Source organism: Oxyura jamaicensis, chromosome 1, assembly GCF_011077185.1.
Source record: "Oxyura jamaicensis isolate SHBP4307 breed ruddy duck chromosome 1, BPBGC_Ojam_1.0, whole genome shotgun sequence".
NCBI classification, from domain to species: Eukaryota; Metazoa; Chordata; class Aves; order Anseriformes; family Anatidae; genus Oxyura; species Oxyura jamaicensis.
In genome coordinates, this window is record NC_048893.1 from 6285236 (window position 1) to 6300752 (window position 15517).

Genomic DNA, 15517 nt, shown 5'->3' on the forward strand with positions numbered 1-15517 from the left:
TGCCTGGCTTTCGGCTCCCAAAATTAAGCATTTGCAGGATGAAAGCGTAGGCAAAACGCTCTTCTTGGGGGCTGTTCTCATTTCCCTTGCAAAGCCACGTTGTGGATCCCGCTTCATTTTGCCCTGCGATGCCTATGTGGGAAAAACCTCGAAGTGCAGCTGGAGTCGTCCACCACTGGCTGACACACCAGGGATCAAAAAGGTAAAACAACCTTTGTCCTTGGCATCCTCCTCATCCTCACGGGTCAGGGAGTGATGAAACTGGGAGCAGGGCAGTGCAAAAGGGACAAGGTGGGTGCTGCTCTGTGCCCTGAGGGTGCAGAAGCTGCCATTGCTTTTATTGGGGCTGCTGCAATTTCAGGGTGCCATGGCTTAGCCCGGGGTAAAGCAGCCTTGCTCCCTGTTTTTTGGGGAGGAGAAGTTTTCCTGGAAGTGGCATTTAACGCTGAGAAGTAAGGGAGGGGAGTTAAAAAAAAAAAAAAAAAAATCCTCAAAAGTAATGATTAGACAAGAAAATGGTGGGGCCCTCTGGGGCGGCAACCTGGGAAGCTATTACTGAAGTCTTGAAATAAAACAATTCCAGACAGGGTTTTCCTGTATCTTTTCCTCTAATTTCCTCTTTATTTCAAAAAGAAAAGTAAAATCCCCATCTTCAGCTGCTGTACTAGTGGCACAAGCTCACACTAAGGGCTTGCAAGAAACGGATTCATTGTGTTTCCTTCGCATGGAGAAAGATGCTGGAGACCTTAAAAAAACATAATCTCGCATATATACCCTATATTACTAATAGTAACTTAATCCAATTATAGTTACGTTCAGATTATTAATAACCTTATATTAACATCCACTCAAAAGTACATCAAATGAGATATTAGGGGAAAAAAGTCACGAAATGAAGTACATCTCCTGTCATCCTTTCTCTTTGATTTGCAGGTCAGGTTTCCTTTGAAGTACACCCGCTGGTCAGCCTCGGTGCAATCGCTTTGTGTCAGCGTAACATGCTTTTGCAATGCGGTATTTGGTTAAGGTACTTACGTCGAGGGCAAAAATCACAGAAATCTGGCTAGAGAGCAGTGGCTCTCCCTGCTCAGAAGCTGCTGCTTGGGCACGTGCTTTCCACCCTGGTTTTCAGAGGCAAAAGATTAATTCTCAGTCCTGGCTAAGCCCTGCCCTCCTGCTCTCACAACTTCAGGTACAGTCACCAAAGCGGCTGCTGGAATTGGTTTGCACGATCTGGGTCCAATTTGCACTGAAAGGCACCACGGGGTGCTGACAAAATCCCTCTTGGCAGCTCCACTGGTGAGAAGAGCTGGAGGAGGAACCTGCCGAGCTCCCCAGCGCCCATCCAGAGCTGAGAAGGGGCTGCAGGGACAGCAGGGGCACCGCTCGGGCACAGGCAGCAAGAAGCAGTCTTATAGCAAAGGCCAGGAAGGTTTGCCAGTTACAGTGTAAGGTCACCATTTAAGGTTACTGCACCATCAGAAGCAGAAGCCACTTTATATTTTGCATAGCCAACTTCAGCCTCTTCCTCGCTCCAGGTTCTCTTGGATCACGTTCTTGGCAGCAGCGTTGCAGACCTCCCAGCTGGCGAAGTGACAGTGACACTGATCTTCTAACTAGGTCCTGGGTAAGCAGGTTAATGCCCTTAGTTCTATCGACTGAACTAATACTGAAGCTGCAGCCAGAGGTGGTTTCCTACCCCTTTCTTTTTGACCTGAAACTACTAGGAGAAATTCTCATCTCACAGCTAACTAGCTCTTTGCCTGCTTTCTGAAAGTGAATTCAAACAATTTACAATTTTATTTTATTTTTTTTCCATTGGAGCAAATGGAAAAGCACAGAGGGTATTAAGTCCAGCCTCCTTTGATGTGCCTCCTGCTCCAAGTGAGGCTACCTCCAACACTGGGCCAGGTCAGGAAGCATCTTAAGGGATGAAGATACAGCTTGAAATTAAGTTCTGGTCATTTCTTTATCATCCGATTTTTGTTCTACAGGATCATACATATACTTGGAAGGCAGGAATAAATTCAGAAGAGAAAGTGTCTGCAGACTTGGCAAAAATAATGAAAAATAATGGAGAAAAATGCCACTGTGGGTGGGCATGAGGCTTCGGGGGCTCCTTGTGCACCAGGCACCCGTTGAACTCAGCCTACCTGAGACAGGGGGAGCTGCACTGGAAAGGTTCTTCGTGTGCTTCAGGTGGGACATGGAGTTTCCACAGTAAAGCACTCATCATGGTACAGTGGCTTCAGAAGCTGCTCCAACGCTGCAGGGGAAGCCCTGCCTCTAAGCACGGTCTTTGCTGACACAGCACTGAGGCCAAACGGGTTTAAATCTTGCTCTGTGGCCCAGGGAAAGCCCAGGCTTGGCTCTGTGCTGGCCACAGCTGCTCGGTGGAGTTGCTGGGAATGACACCAACAAACTGTATTTTAATAACTCACCGCTCAGCGTGCCTGTGCAGAGTCTCGGCACCTCCGAATGGGAAACAGCGTGGGGCTCAACTTTGCTAAACTACAAAAGCTTTTGAATAGTAGAATCTGCTTTGAAAACCTGTAATATAGTTAATTAAGCTTCCTTTTTTTTTCCCCAAAGTAAGACTTTGATCTGCAGCAGTAGGAGCCAAAACCAGCCTTCAAAATCCCTCCTTTGGCACCTGGACAAGTGTCTTCATATCAAAGCGCTGAGCACGCAATGACTGTCAGCAAGGTCAGGAGTTACAGGCTAAATTTGATGTGTCTCACCTCTAGGTCTGGAAAATCACACACAAATTCTAAGCAAAGGACCTTCTCTTCATTTATTTTCATTTATTTGAGCTCCCCAGAAAAGTGATTTCAAGTGTTTAGGGCACACAAAATGTGCTAAACAGTGGGGTTTCCAGCGAGTGCAGGCAGCTGGATAAGTGAAAATTTGTTGGCTTCCTTTCTACAAGCCCTAAACCATCAGCACCTCAAAACAGCATCCAGAGGATACACTCCCAAGGGTGTGCAAGGCCAGCCAAGTGTTTTTTTAGAGCTTTGTTAAGCGCTGGTGGCCTCACTGTCATTGAACCTTCCTCAAAAAATCAGCTTGGGGCAGCAGGTGGCTTGGGTAATTACTGCTTTTCCTCTCCTTGGTGGTAATTCAAAGGAGAAGTGTTAGCTTGGGACCAAGGCTAGTAAGACCGTGCAACTCTTCTACAGCCACAGCTCCTCCCCAGTCACTTCCCTTACATGCCCCACTCTGCTCTGCCCACAACTTCAGCTTTTTTCCCCATGAAATCCTGCCAGAGCTGATGCTTTCTGTAGGGACTGCAGCAGGTGCAGGCAGTGATGCCTTGTGCTGCTCCGTGCCCTCTCCACCTGAGCTGCAGAATTCTGTGTCCCCGTCCCGGGCATGGGGGCTGGGATCTGCTGCCAGATCGTCCCCATCTTTTCAAGGGTTAGGGTTGGCTGGAAAGAAAAGGGCTAGAAATATCTTCCTAAGTGTAAACTGAGGCAAATCAATCAGGCTATTGATTATGACTGGCCTAATTAAAATTACTTTCAGGCTCACTCTTCATTTAGAGAAAGCTTCTAAGTCACGTCTGAAAGTGCCGTAGCAAGCTACTGCCAGAGGTGCTGTACTGTGCTGCAAGGAAGACAGACCCTAAAAGAGACATGGCTGTGGGGGTTGTTTTTGTTTTCCCTAAAAAAAAGCTTAAAAAAAGAGACTGGGTCATTTCAGGGGGAAGGGAGCCGACTGCTTTGCATTGTGAGGTTTGCACACAGGACAGGTTTGTCCTCCCCAGGCTCTGGAGTGAGCTTGACCTGTTGTAGGAAGGAGCGAGCACGAGTCTCATCGACTGCTGAGTTCATGCAGGTGAGGTCCGTGAAAGAGGAGATTTAAACCCCCAGGCAGAGATACACACATTTTTAAAACCAAAGCCAAAGCTCTTCCTTCCCTTCTCTCTCCCGGTCACAGAAAGGGAAACTCAGAATCTGGAAACTCAAAAACCCTGGGAAGCTGTGGGACACCTGTAGATCTTCTCTGTGGTCACAGCTCCCTCTGCAGCCAGCTCAGCTGCATCAGCAGCACTGGACAGCGAGGTTTCCCTTGATCCTGTGTCAGGAATGGGACAGAAATCCCCCAGAGAGCAGCAGCTGGGCTGAGCGGAGCCTCCAACCCACTGGAAACCTTTCACTCAGGCCCACGCTGCAAGCAAAGGCCAGGTCGAGAAGGTCTGGGTCTGGAGAGGCATTGTGGCACAGCTCCCTCGGAGAGAGATCGGTGCTGGGGTTACACAGAGCACGCGTTCAAAAACCATGCACACAAACAGCAAGCCCACGGACCCCGCAGGTCCTTCTCTGCACTGCGGACAGACTTCAGCTGGTTGATGACTGCCTGTGAGCAAAGATGTGATGAGCGGTCAGAGCTGAGCCAGGAGGAGCCAGCCCTGCCACCATAGCACAGCTCTGCTCCGCCTGGCCCTGACAGTTCGCAGTCAGCAAGCTGCAACAGCTTCAGGCCCTGGGCTCTTGCCTGGGCAGTGTCCAGGGTGAGAAGGGTTTGAGTGTTGCAGGTCGAGGACAGGACTGCACCTGGTCTGCCTTGCCCAAGCATCCTGACCATGGGGCAGCAGAGCAGAAGGAGCTGCGAGAGGACATCAGTGCGGCCTGGCCCTTGGACAGCCTTGGACACGAGAGGACAGCGCTGCAGCCTCTCGGGGGAGAAAGGCGGAGGGACACTTTGGTGCTGTTCTGGTGCCTTCTTCAGGTGGAAGGGCCGAGTGGAAAAGAGGCAAGGACAGCACTTTTATACTGGAATATACAACTACATATGCAACACCAGGATTTCTGAACGGCAGAAGGAATACCACATAGCCTCCAAATATAGTTTTGCTCTAATTTAATAAGTATGTCCAAAAATACAGATTCTGAAAGCAAAAGAATCTTTCAGAAGTCAAGGAAAAAGAGAGTGAAAGTGCACATCAGTCTACCCCCTGCATCCCGAGGAGTGCCCAACCACCTCCCGACCAGCCAACACCAACAGACACTTTTTCCAGACCTGCCAGACTCGGGGGAGGACTCCCTCGTTTCACACTGCCCCATTTCGTTGTGCAAGGCCACCAGTTTGGCCGGCCCAGCCATTCCCAACCCTATTAACCACACATTTTTCTCATGTCAGTGCTGCCCAGCTACCTATCAGACCACACCAGGCCACGTCTGGAGAACTCCACCAGTGATCATGTTCCAGCCCATGAGTTCCATTTCCCTATGCAAGTGGCTGCTGCTTTCCCTTTGCCCAGTTCCTTGCACAGCTCCCTTCTGCTGCTGTGACTGTCTCCATCTTCATCAGCTGTTCTAATGACTTCCTGTAAGCACATACTGAGGGTCTGCATGAAACTGATTCCCCTGACTGCTTACTTTGCATAGAAAAAGGAAGTTAGGCACTTTAAAAACGTACCCTTGCATAAAAATCTGATATTAATACGGCATCAGCTCAAAGGTATGAAACTTTTAAACACCAAAGAGTGAAAGCATCAAAAAAATCAAGGTGGTCTTTAAAGACCATAATTCTTTGATTGGCTAAAATAACCACAGCAAATCTCTGTTTTCCTAGGTTACATTTTCTTTGACGTACATCAGCTGTTCAACCTCAGGGCGATTATTTTGTATTAGCATAAAAAGGTTTTGCGGTGCAGCATTTGGCTGAGTTACCGGTACACAGGTCACCACGGCACACACAACTCTGCTGTTCTCTCCCATCAGAGGCGCTCAGACTCGGACAGATGTTTTCCATCCTGGTCCTCAGACATTCTTCTACAGATTAATCCTTTCCCCTTGCACAAGCCGTGCTCGGAAGTTCCAGATATCCTTCAAAACAAAAATGTGAAAAAACACACCGTGAAACTTACTGAATATCCTTACAAATCCTAGAGATCAAGAAGCAGAACACAGCCAGAACCGGGAAAAAGGCACAGCCTCCACTCCACTGGCAGGTCTGGCACGGCCTGTGAGCTGCCCGCAGTTCAGTTCTGGAAGGAAACAAGCAGCACAATGAATGTTATCCTTGCAGAAGTCGTCCTACCGTGCTGCTACACACAATGCCTCCCTTGTGCACCTCTGGGTGACTGGAGAAGCTCGGGAGCTGACTGCATGTCACGTGCTGGTACATGTGAGCAAGTGACTTGCTGTGTGCAGCAGAGCTCAGCGGGAAGTAACGGAGATGATCTGAACACGATCCCTTTGCCAGAAATCGGGTGGTGAGCAGACATCCCTGTGGACTGTAAAGCAGAGGAGAAGACCACTGCAAGGAGGTATGCCTTGGGCAGGTTCCTGTCTCGGTTTCCCTGTCTGAGGATCGCTTAGTTCTCATCATTGGTCTTGGGAAGGTAAAATACAGGAGCCGAGTACTCCTCCTTGGGAAGAAGCTCCTGCTCTGGTTAAAGATAGCATAAAGCTACAAGAAAACACACAGACTCATCTAAGGCACATATGGGCACATACTTATCTGCATTCCCAAGAAGGAACGTTGGATTTCACTACCTAAGTAATTCCAGGAATCAAAAGTCAAGCAGCTGAAACTTTACAGGCAATATGCAAGTCCGGGGTTGCAAAATAAAGCCCAATACCCAGCCATACCTCAGCACTCAGAGGACAAAAATACACAGCAAAGAGTGAAATAGAAAGCCCTCTGCTCCATAATGCCCTAGATATTGAGGAACTTTAAGAGGAACTCACTGCCTATTACACCTGGCCTTGATGCTGGATGTGTATCTGTTTGGAAACTGCTGTGGATAAAGAAATTCAGAGCACTTGGAAACATTCAAACCCTGTAATAAGGTTTGTTCTTCTGTCAGGGGCTTCATCTGTGGAGAAGTTAGATTTGTTTTATATTTTACACAATGGCTTCAATTATTTATAGCGAGAATCTGTTGCATTCATCTCTTTTTTTTCCTTTTGTGGCAGATATATAGTGCTGCCTACATTCCTGCTTTTGCCTCAAGTCTGAACAATTGATGTGGGATTATACTTAACCAAAAACCAATCCGTCAACTTCCGCAGTCAGATGTGGCTACTTGTTTTAAAAAGAAAATCCACCTGCCACTAGGAGCTGAAACCATAAGAACTGGGGACATGCCAGATGGAGACAAGCACAGAATTTATTATTGCACCTCCTAATTATTGTGAATTCAGGACAAGAAATCGCTACATCTTCCTGTTTACACCCTGTAGTCCAAACACAACTGCCAAGGGCTGTGCTTCAGCAAACCTGGAACCAGGAGATGCAGCGAAGGGTAAAGCTTGCATAAAGTGCCCCTGTTCCTGCCTTGCCACGTTAGCCCTCCTCACTGCTACCCGGTGGGGCAAGGCCAGACGTCTTGTCAGAAAGCCCAGACCCCCTCGGATGGTGTGAGAAGAGCTGAGCCATCACTGCAGCAGAGCCCACAGCTCCTCCTCACTTAGACAACTCCGGTTGCAGCCACCTGAAGAAGTGCTGACGTGGTCTGCACCTTCCCAGCTTGCTGAGAGGAGCCAAGGCACGTTCACAAAATCCACTTTGATAAGCAGAGCTGGAGGAGGAACTGCTAGAGCTCAACCAACATGAGAGGGCTGCCTAGGGAGCAAGATCAGTTCTCCAGCACAGGTAGCCAGACAGCAAGAAGCAGCCTTAAGAGCACAAAGGCCAAAAAAAAAAAAAGCCTGCAGCCATCCTCACAACATCAGCTCTTATTTTGCCAAGCAGCTCTGCTTGGTATAGCTTCACCTGTGAAACCGTGAGAAGCAAGAAGCATAAAACTGCCATACAAGAGGTACGTAGAAAAGGGAACTGAACTGGATTGTAACAAGGGACACACCAAAGTCTTACCCTGAGTTTCACAGAAGGCAAGCTGTATTTCTTTTGTACCATTTCTTGCAGCTCTTTCTCCAGGTCTTCTTGGATCGTGTTCTTGACATCGATGTAGTAGCCCTCGGAGCTGGCAAAGTGGCAGCTTATACTCTGTGGGAGGAAATTGGGCATCACACTACTGCACTGATTACAGATGACAGATGGAAAAAACCTCCTGTGTCCATGATCGTAGGCACCCCACTCTTTCCTTACAGACCAACTCAGCAAACTCCTTCCTCCGTTCAGAGAACTCCTGTAAGGCTTTCCCCGGATAAATATTCCTGCTCACACACATTCTCGCCTTTCCCCCCTCCTCTCAAAGCATTCCCCCAGCCCCAGCAAGAGCTCCACTCCCATCGCTTCCATCCCTCTGCCTCCCCTTGGGGGTGTGAGGCATTGTTTTGATCAGTTTCAAGCAAGCAAACAAACAAAAATATCAACAGGTACAGCAAGAGATGGTTTCCTACCTTTCGGAAACCCGACGTCCTGTTTATCCCAGAGCCATGAATGAGCAGCGGATGGAAGAACACCGTGTCTCCCTTCTCCATGACAAGGTGAACCTTGGGACCCTTGTCGTCGTAATCAATAATCCCATGGAAAAGCTTGTTTGTCTTACCCTAGGGGGAAAAAAATAAAATAAAAGCTGAGTTGAAATCACTCATTTTCTATCCCGTTTTGCTTCTACAGGAAAGTCCACGTGCTCTGCAAGCAGGAACAAATTCTCGGGAGGAGAGAGAATCCTCAGACTTGGCAAGGGCGCTGGAAAATGGTTGCACGTGTTTAGGCAGCTATGCCACAACGTGACGGACAATTCAGAGGCCCCAGCCCCTGGCCCCAAACTATGGTGCAGTTCAGCTCCAGAAAGGGATCCCCTCCAGCATCTAGGTCTAGAGCTAGGGGGGCATTCTTGAAAGTGCACCAATATTATGCCGTGATTTACCAGGTGTTACTTTCCTCTGATGAAGAACCAGAGCAACCTCACTCCGAAAGGCTTTAGGTGAAGTTGGGAACAGGAGCAAATCTGCCCAGAAAAACCCTTGCTGAGGACCTCAGCTTTGCCCCATGCCACCGCGGTGAGCCCCCCCGTGCAGCTCTACCTCCCACTGCGGGTAGGCGTGAGGCTTCAGGGGCTCCTTGTGCGTCCCAGGCTGCACGACCAGGCACCCGTTGGTCTCGTCAGCCCTCTCCATGGCGGTCCAGGAGCACACGATGCGGTCCGCCGGCCGGAACGGGAAATAGTGCAGGTCCTGATGCATGGGGTGGAGAAAAGTCTGCTTATCTGCAACACAGGGGCAAAACCTTCAGCCTCATCAAACGGGACACGGCCTCCTCGGAAGACTCCTTTGGTGGCCTTCACCACCACCACCACCACCCGCCGCCTGCCAAGCTTTCGCCTTTCATTTGGCTGCTCTCGTTTGTGAACTTTAACCAGCAGAGTGTTGCAAAAACCTTTCCCAGCACAAAGATTTTCAAATAACTCCCGACAGCAGCGCTGGGAAGGCTGTCAAGAAGTCTCTTGCTCTGTCACTGTGCTGCAAGCAGAATCAACCCTGCCCATGCTGCAATCCACAGATGTTTATTTAGCTGTTTACCCTCTTTTTTTCTTTTCTTTTTTTCTTTTTAATCTCCCCAGACAGTCTACCCAGCACTCCACTAGCCTTCTTCCTAGAGGCTTTTTTCCCTTTAAAGTCAAAACAAACTAAAATATTACTGTAGGCTTGCTTGTTATTTCTCTTCTTACTATGGAAATGGAAACCTATCATCGTCCTCTTTCGCACCAAAACCCTTTACATATTAGATGTGCAAACTCACCATTGAGTTTGCTCCCAAGACAGATATAGTAAGGCTGTTTCTACTTGCTTCGTTGTATTATTTAGACTTTGGGCAGCCTAGAAAACTCTCCCGAGACCTGCACCTCTCCTCAAGTACTCTCAAAAACACCAAGTGGAGGTCTTACACTTACAGAGCAGCTTCCCATTTCTTGACCACAACTGTTTTCTTTTTACACTAAAAATGCATGGTCTCCTGTTGAATTCCCAAACAACACCGATACGCTTTTCTGCGATGTTTCTAAGATGGCGAGTGGAGATGACTTTGACCAGCTCAGTATTTTAATAACTCCACATACCGTGTGTCTGCACACCCGAGCATAAGAAACCGCCCAGGTCTCAACTTCCCTAAACTGAAACAGCTTATGTGGGGTCAGAGCTGCTTTGGAAAACTGTAACACGGCTGGTGAGGTTCTCTTCTCTCTCCCTGCTCGTCATCCTTGTGTAAATTATGATTTCAATTTCCAGCAGGAGCAGCCAAAGCCAGGCTTCAAACTCGTTCCTTTGGCACCTGCTCAAGTGTCTCCACATCAAACTGCTGAGCATGCAGCCACTGTCAGGGAGGTCAGGAGTACAGAAACTCTGAGCAAAAGATGATCTCTGTACTTATTGCCTTTTACTGAGGTCCGCGGAAGCACTTGTTATCACCACGTTTGAAAAGTCAGGCTTAAGGGCATGTCACGTTTCCACCAGTGGGCCCTTACACAAGCGCAGCTGGCTGAACAGGGAGCTCGCATGCCCACTTTGAACACTTTGGTGCAGCCAAGGAAACAAACAAACAAAATCCACTGAAAACTGAAATACACGAAATGTTATCTGAGCAAGCTGAGGTTAAAATCCCCAAACTGTTATCAGAGTGGTCTCATAAATTAAAAAAAATATATCTTTTAATTTGTCTGACAGTATTTAATAGGTAGCATACACAAACCATTTCTGCATTTCTCTCTTTTCCAAGTTCTCCTTACCTGAATCTGGAAGTTTGTTTATCAGCATGGTGTGCATTGCCATGATGTTTGGCCCTGTGAAGCACTCAACGTATTTGAGGACCTACGAGAGAGAAAACAGAAAAAAATATCAGGAACATGAAAGACGAGAAAAGGTTGTTGAGAGGCTGCATGTTTTTGTTTGTTTATTTCTTTGTTTTTACCTGGGGCAGGGTGCAGTATCTGAAGAGCTCCTCGTCTTCCTGGAAGTCCTGCACTTTATTAACTACATTTTCAGACTGGCCACACTCAGATTTCAGGGCCTCGTTTTTCATAATCATAGCTCCCGGGAGGCTCACCTCCTTCTTACAGATCCTTATGAACTCCTTCCTGCAAAGCGGGAGACAGAGAAGACAGAGCACGCTCTAGCTGTATTTGGGCAAATTACTCTCCTCAAAGGCACTGCATCCAGCAGCACCACACACACCTGTTTCCATAGAGTCATACAATGGCTCGAGCTGGAAGGGACCTTAAAGATCATCTGGTCCCACCCCCCTGCCATGGGCAGGGATGTCTCCCACTAGATCAGGTTGCCCAGGCCCTCATCCAACCTGGCCTTGAACATCTCAGGGATGGGGCAGCCACAACCTCTCTGGGCAACCTGTGCCAGTGCCTCACCACCCTCTGAGTGAGGAATTTCCTCCTGACCTCTAATCTAAATCTCCCCTCTTTTAGTTTACAACCATCCCCCCTTGACCTTATCACTTAGTTTTGGGACAGTCCAACTTCTCGAGGCTTCCCCTCGGGTGCTGTGCCCGTGACCCATGTAACTCGGCCAGGCGCCCCATACCTGAAGCGCTCAATGTCTTCATCGGAGACGAGCTTCTTAACAAGCAGGTAACCATTATCTTCGTAGAACTGCCTTTGCTCCAGGGTGAGGACGTTGTTGTCCAGGGTATAGCTGAGACACAGGAAAAACACGTTGGTGCATTAGGGCAAAGCGCAGGGCAGCGTCGTTGCTTGGTGCTACAGACAGATGGCCCCAAGCAACCCCCGGGGGAAAATAATTGAGAAACCCTCTCTCAGCAGGCACCAGGGCACTTGAACGTCCTCGCAGCGCTCCAGACACACGGTTATTTACCATGCCTGAGGGATGGCTCAGCCCAGCAGGGCCAACACGGTGTGTTGAGCACCTCAACCCGTGGCCAGGTGCAGAACTGGAAGGAGCTGCTGCTGAGCTTCGTGCCCTCCCGAATGGGAAAGGCTCAGCAGCTTCACTCTCAGCAGGGAGGTAGGAGCACACAGGAATGTCCTCTGCGGTCAGATTATCCGCTGGGACGTTTTCAAGATTTGGGGTTAAGCTTTATTATTAAACTACCGTTAAATTAGGAGAATACATCCCTGCAGAATGGAGGACTGATGATCAGTGCAGGAGCTAGGTTGTGCAGGGTGGAAAATGAGTTCAGAAGATGGTATGGGTTTTTTTTTGTTTGTTTGTTTGTTTTGTTTTTTTCCCCTCCCCACTCTCTACAAAAGCAGAGCTGACTTACCGAAACCTCCCTGGCTGAGGTGCAGCAGTAACATGTGCTGAAGTAGGAATGCTCGTCTGGGGTGCAAATTAAGGAATATACTCTCAGCTGCAATAGAGTTAAAGAACGTATCCATGTCCTGAATCCTACCACATGGGTCATCTTAAAAATACCACAGAATACCAGAAGGGTTTGGGCTGGAAGGGACCTCAAAGCCCCCCCAGTGCCACCCCCTGCCATGGGCAGGGACACCTCCCCCCAGCCCAGGCTGCCCAAAGCCCCATCCAGCCTGGCCTTGGGCACTGCCAGGGATGGGGCAGCCACAGCTCCTCTGGGCAGCCTGGGACAGGGCCTCACCACCCTCAGGGTGAAGATTTCCTCCTAATGTCTAATCTGATTCTCCCACTTGCAGTCTCAATTTACCAGTATTACCAGTACCCACCAATCTCTAACATACCAATCCCTAAGAGCAGCTACAGGAGGAAATTAAGTACGTACAAAATGGTATTAAACGCTCTATTGTGCAGGTTCCATTTTAAATAAACAGAGAAGATCAGGGCACTCTCCTCCAGGCTGGGCAGGCTGGGCCTTGGGGGTGAGCTGGCAGAAGGCAGCTGACTCCTGCTGCGGGATTTACTGAGCAGGGAGAAGTGGCTGCACACATCTGCACCCCAGCAGAGCAGCTCAGAGCTCCCGTGGTTTGGGGTCGCTTTCTGTTTTGTGACTCTGGTGTGACCAGCATCACTGCCAAGGTATTTATTTCTTCCTCTGTAAAAGAAGATATTTTTAGGTGGAAAGGTGACCGTCACAGATTCCTCAAAGCCAGGGATTAAAACAGAACGGGGACACTGAGGGAACATCTATCAAATAAACCCACTCTTGCTAGTTTCTGTTATTTACCTTACCCCCACACCTTCCTTGTTCCAGCCCCGTTTAATCATAATTTTGTCCTAAGCTCTTCATGTCACGGCCTTCATGGCTGGATTTAATAACAGCAGCACCTGAAACTGGATACAGACCTGGGGGGTCCCGTGGGTTTGCCTGAAAAAAAACACAAGTAAACCTAACAACGATGGGGAAACGCTTCAGCATCCCATCAGGAACTTACCCCCCTTAGAACCAGGGTGCTTTTCCTTGTATTTGTGCCTGGTTCTGTGCTCCTGCTTGCACTTGTGTCTCTTACCAGCCTGAGTTAACTGCTGTCAATACATCTTTATACTTTTTATGCATCTGGAGACTTTCATGTCCTTCTTGATCACATCCTCTTCACTAATTTATTATAATTCTGAAAACTTGCCAGCATTCAGCTCTGTGAATCAGCAGCATTTATTCTATTTTTATAAATGAGCAAAATTTAAGGCAGTAGCTTTAAAAATAGTAGCAGCAGGCAGTCTTCCTTTAACTTTTGGAAACGTGAAACAGACCAGGGTGAAAAATTTCTGCCTCCATCTTGTTTCTTTGATCTGTGGTACGACAGGCAGCCTCCAAAGTCTCCACATCCTTTCCCCCTCACCAGAACAGCACAGACAAAACCTCAAAGCTTTTCCTGCTGCTGGTCTAATGGTCAGGCCTGCAGCTGCCGACAAGGTCTGAGACCTGCTGTGTGATTGCTGAGCCCTGCCGGGTTTATTTCCCCCCCAGAATGTCCATTTCTGAGATAAATCCCCCTGCTCACTGCTCCCGACACACAGGCAGCTGCAGGGTGAACAGGGGTGTTGTGTTTTCAGCATGTTTTATGAGCAAACCCTGAGAAATGAGTGAGCAAAGCTGATCAGAACATCACGCGCAGTGGAGCGATGCCATCTGTGCCCTGGTTGTAGGGCTCGGGGAAGAAACTCCAGGCAGCGAGAGGCTTTTGGGGTGGGACTCCCCAAAACCAGGACACGCTGCCCTGCTGCATACCTGCCTGCCACACGCTACCACCCCACAGCCGGGGTGTCTGCGTGTCCTCAAAGCACAAACCACCACCGAAGCCCTCCTAGGCGTGCAAGAGCACACCGCGGGGTGAGGGCATCCTAAAGGCCCCCACCCCAAGAGGGCCAACGTCTGGCCAACCCCTTCCCCACGACACAAAGGATACAAGAGCAGGGGCTGTCCCCAGCCGGGGCGAGAGGTGCCGGAGGATGGTGTCCAGCCGAGCTGCTGGCCCTGACCTCTTTCCCAGCTGCTCCATCGCGCTCGTCCCGCAGCCTGACCCTACAAACAGCCGGGGAGGAGCTGGGCCCTGTCACCCTCTGCAGCCTCTGCCTTGGCTGCACATGCGCCAGCAGCCGTGCATGCTCAGAAAGGCTGCAGAAAGGGAGCCAAGGGCTGGCAGGGTTTGCGAGTGGGAGGGCCCGCTGGAGGCTGGGCAGTACGTGGGGAAGCTCCGAGCGTGCTTTTGCTCGCTCCCCCCTTCCTGTGTTTTTCCCTTCCTCTGCCAGCAGTTACTGAGCTGCGAGGATTTAATCAGCCCTGTGCAGACAGCGGCGCTTGGCACGCTCGGTCACAGAGCACGGATGGGGCTGGCAGGAAAATTCTCTTTATTCAGCTCTTGCCTCTCAGGAGACTTTCGGAGCTTGCCTCATTTCTCCATGAATCAGTTTGGGACCTTACACCTGACACCTTACCTGACACCTTAACATCGTGTCAGGGTGTGTTTCCTAAGTGCCTTATTTCACAGAATCACAGAATCACAGAATAGTCTAGGTTGGAAGAGACCTCCAAGATCACCGAGTCCAACCTCTGACCTAACAAATCTTCCACTAAACCATATCCCTAAGCTCTACATCTAAACGTCTTGTAAAGACCTCCAGGGATGGTGACTCCACCACTTCCCTGGGCAGCCTATTCCAGTGACTAACAACCCGTCCAGTAAAGAAGTTCTTCCTAACATCCAACCTAAACCTCCCCTGGCACAGCTTTAGCCCATTCCCCCTCGTCCTGTCACCAGGCACGTGGGAGAACAGACCAACCCCCACCTCGCTACAGCCTCCCTTCAGGTACCTGTAGAGTGCAATAAGGTCACCCCTGAGCCTCCTCTTCTCCAGGCTGAACAAGCCCAGCTCCCTCAGCCGCTCCTCGTAAGCCTTGTTCTCCAGGCCCCTCACCAGCTTCGTAGCCCTTCTCTGGACTCGCTCGAGCACCTCCATGTCCTTCTTGTAGCGAGGGGCCCAAAACTGAACGCAGTACTTGAGGTGCGGCCTCACCAGAGCCGAGTACAGGGGGACAATCACTTCCCTGGCCCTGCTGGCCACGCTGTTTCTTATGCAAGCCAGGATGCTGCTGGCCTTCTTGGCCACCTGAGCACACTGCTGGCTCATATTCAGCCTTATTTGCACTGATACAGACCTGGAATGCCTGCAGCCTCCATCACATCCACGCTGGATGCAGGATGCTGAGCTGGGTG

General features: G+C 49.5%; 1 protein-coding gene across 1 annotated transcript; it reads right to left on the minus strand.

Annotated features, from left to right (window-relative positions):
* Positions 1-4846: 4846 nt before the first annotated feature.
* PHYH (phytanoyl-CoA 2-hydroxylase) lies at positions 4847-14400 on the minus strand. The gene is made up of 9 exons (XM_035332065.1): positions 14210-14400; positions 12151-12206; positions 11451-11561; positions 10825-10990; positions 10643-10724; positions 8946-9127; positions 8316-8465; positions 7828-7959; positions 4847-5831 (listed from the first exon to the last, which is right to left on the minus strand). The coding sequence occupies exons 1-9, from the start codon at positions 14300-14302 to the stop codon at positions 5778-5780; spliced, it is 1026 nt and encodes a 341-aa protein (XP_035187956.1). The 5' UTR covers positions 14303-14400; the 3' UTR covers positions 4847-5777.
* Positions 14401-15517: the final 1117 nt, after the last annotated feature.

What these genes read in the sequence shown, in the direction of transcription:
- PHYH (XM_035332065.1), bottom strand. Translation starts at nt 14,302, where the DNA reads ATGGAGCAGCTGGGAAAGAGGTCAGGGCCAGCAGCTCGGCTGGACACC. An exon ending in TGGGGACAGCCCCTGCTCTT is followed by an intron (nt 12,207 to 14,209) that starts GTATCCTTTGTG and finishes TTTGCACCCCAG; the next exon opens with ACGAGCATTCCTACTTCAGC. An exon ending in GAAGACATTGAGCGCTTCAG is followed by an intron (nt 10,991 to 11,450) that starts GTATGGGGCGCC and finishes CCCGCTTTGCAG; the next exon opens with GAAGGAGTTCATAAGGATCT.